The sequence below is a fragment of the Enhydra lutris genome, unplaced genomic scaffold, assembly GCF_002288905.1.
Source record: "Enhydra lutris kenyoni isolate GAN:26980312 unplaced genomic scaffold, ASM228890v2 scaffoldscaffold37, whole genome shotgun sequence".
NCBI lineage: Eukaryota > Metazoa > Chordata > Mammalia > Carnivora > Mustelidae > Enhydra > Enhydra lutris.
The window spans coordinates 27953117-27956126 of NW_019154121.1; the positions used below are offsets into that span (position 1 = coordinate 27953117).

The window sequence follows — 3010 nt, forward strand, 5'->3', positions numbered from 1 at the left end:
CCTGCGCTGCAGCGAGTGGGAAGGTCAGAAGGCAGTATGCAGTGTGTTGACACATGGACGGCTGCTGTAAGCAGTGGGAACCAATCCTACCAGGGCCACTCTGAGAGAAGAACTTCAGTGTCCTCTCACCAGAGGGGTAAGGAAGCTGGAGTGTTCACACACCAAACCCTGCCCTGCACTGGCGAAGGCCTGCTGGCCTGGCCCACACGCAGCCAAGAAGCTCAGGCAGCCAGCAGGCACCTCCAGAAGGCCGAGGGTTTTGGAAACTGCAGATAAGCTAGAGGCGGCGCAGGGTCCATGGGGAGGGCACAGACGGCAGAGGCCACCTCTGCTGTCCCTGCATCATGAAGAATATTAACTTCAGGGCACCTGGGTAGCTCAGTTGGTGGGGCGACTGCCTTCGGCTCAGGTCATGATCCTGGAGTCCCGGGATCCAGTCCTGCATCGGGCTCCCTGCTTGGCAGGGAGTCTGCTTCTCCCTCTGACCCTCTCCCTTCTCATGTTCTCTCTCTCTCTCAAGTGAATAAATGAAATCTTAAAAAAAAAAAAAAAAAAAAAAAAGAATATTAACTTCAATCTTAAATTTCTTTGCAGGATCCTTTCTAAGCCCTTAAAAAGAATCTTTGTCAGGTTAATCTACAGTCGGTTTTTAACTAAATTGGTAACATATAAATGAACACACCCACAAAAACATCACAGTCAATTCTTTCCACTTTCCAACAGGATACTTCAGAGAGGAATGTGACAGATGACCACCTATACACAGATCGATGAGTGCACCAGCGCCAATCTGAGTATCAAATATCGACACAATTTCACCTTTTCTCTGATTAAAATAGAAGTTGAGGGGCTCCTGGGTGGCTCAGTGGGTTAAAGCCTCTGCTTTCGGCTGTCATGATCCCAGGGTCCTGGGATCGAGCCCCACATCGAGCTCTCTGCTCAGCGGGGAGCCTGCTTCCTCCTCTCTCTCTCCTGCTTCTCGGCCTACTTGTGATCTCTGTCTGTCAAATAAATAAATAAAATCTTTAATAAAAAAAAAAAAAAGAAGTTGAGATTTTCTTCCTCTCCACAATACATTACCTTGTGTACCCCTTGAGGTGCATGCTCCCCATTCTGGCTATTCCTTGGCCAGAGTACACAAAGCCCTGTCCAGCTCTCAGCTGGAAATAATTTGACTCATTGCATGGTATGTCTGGACTATTATAAATGGCTAAGAACATACTAGTTACAGTTCTACTACAGTTTTAGACTTTATCACTTAATGAGGAGATGAAAATGTCAAAAACAATCTTCATAGAATTCTCTGAATGGGTATATTATTTCCCCGTGTTAAAAAAAAACTGTACAGAGACCCAACCAGAATGCAACTCCATCTTGGACTCATTCTAACTCCAATCAAAATGCTCTGGCTTTCCATAGTCTTTGGTGTAAAAGGCAGATGGGCAGGCTCGTGTTTTCATCCCCTTTGCAGAAATAACAGCTCTACAGAAACATTTTCCAAAGTCACAGCTTCCAAAAGGAGTTACATATGAGAAGTCAGAAATGCATTTAAACTTTTCTAAACAATTAAGTACATAACTAAATTCCAGAAATGTGACACAAAGTTAGAAAACAGTTCATTTTATTCAGGCCGCAATGTGTAGATTACTTATTTAGTCTTAAAACAAGCTCAATATACAGTTTAATTATTATCAGCACTTTATCTTCAACAACCCAAGAATAGAATAAAGTTTTCCTGTACAAGTTTAAGAAATCCATTCTGGAAAAAAAAAAAATCCATTCTGTGTAGAAACATTTTTATTAATTCTCCCAGAGTTTAAAACTTTATTACCGAGTCGTTTTAGCCCATTAAAGACTTTTTAGATTTTGCATGAAATCCTGAAAAACACTATTTTATGACACATATCAACAAAACTCAACGCCACTTTCTCCAATAATAAAAATGTGCTTTTTTGAACTGTTACTTTTTAAATGACGTGAAACTAAAGAAAACTGGTTGCTGGTTTTAAAATCCTCTTGTTTGGAGAAAAATATCCTATGCTTTACTACTCGTTGCCATGCCTTACAGAGATAGGGTCTGTAGTCCACATCTGCCTCACTTGGACGGTTAAAGGCAGGCGGAGGCCCTTCTGTCCAGTCTGAGGTTTTCTGCATTAGACTTTGTGTTGTTGCAAAAAGAACTAAGCGATACTCACTTACGAGTTTCTCTAAGAACTGAGCGCATTTCTTCAGGGTGCACTCCTGCAAGTTAACACTGTCTCCTCCATTGGCGCGGTCTATCCAGTAAAAGGCGGACAGGCTATCCAAGATCAAAAGGCAGAGGGAAGGGTGGCTACAAACCGTGGTTTCTAGGGAGTACAGCGTGAGGAGCAGCTGGGTGCTGTTACCGCAGCTCACCAAAAACAACCTTCCCAGGCACTGTTTGACCATTTCTTCACAACTCTGGGACAGTCTATGCTCGAGAATTGTAACCAGCCGGAGCATATCAAAGCGGTAATCTGTGTCAATAAATAAGACTTCTACTTCCAGTCCCCCTTCGGATTTTGGAAGTATACATCGTGCTGTTAAATGATAAAGCATTTCGGTTTTTCCTGTTCCCTCTGGACCATGAAATTCAAGAATATCACCTGTGTAAAATGTAAAAACGTCAGTCAAAATGCAGCAGCACAGTAACGGTAGGCTACAAAATGAAAAGTCTGCAACAGTGTGTAAAAAGATGTTTACTGGAATGTGAAAGAAAAATTCTAAATCCATTTGCGAAAATGGATCCATATAAGCAAATACAAATAAGTAAGGAAATTAAATCATTAAATTTCACCTCTGAGAAAGGAGCTGGCTATTAATTAGCATCAAGAAAACGTGAAAAACAGAATGACAAGGTGGAAAGGCACCCAAGGAGGTCTCCCGGGGAGGAGTCCACATGCACTCACACTGAAACTGAGAAGCTAAGAATAAAGTGCTACAAGAAGCTACTGACCACTACGGTACACAGCACTTCTGCTACTTGATT

At 42.4% G+C, this 3010-nt stretch overlaps 1 protein-coding gene across 1 annotated transcript in view; it reads right to left on the reverse strand.

Annotated features, from left to right (window-relative positions):
* Positions 1-1399: 1399 nt before the first annotated feature.
* The window catches only part of LOC111154536 (X-ray repair cross complementing 2), a 23352-nt gene continuing 21741 nt past the window's right edge, over positions 1400-3010 (reverse strand). The window contains exon 3 of the mRNA XM_022514197.1: positions 1400-2627. Coding sequence (XP_022369905.1) covers positions 1906-2627 — 722 coding nt within the window. The 3' untranslated portion in view covers positions 1400-1905. The remainder of the gene's footprint in view (positions 2628-3010) is intronic.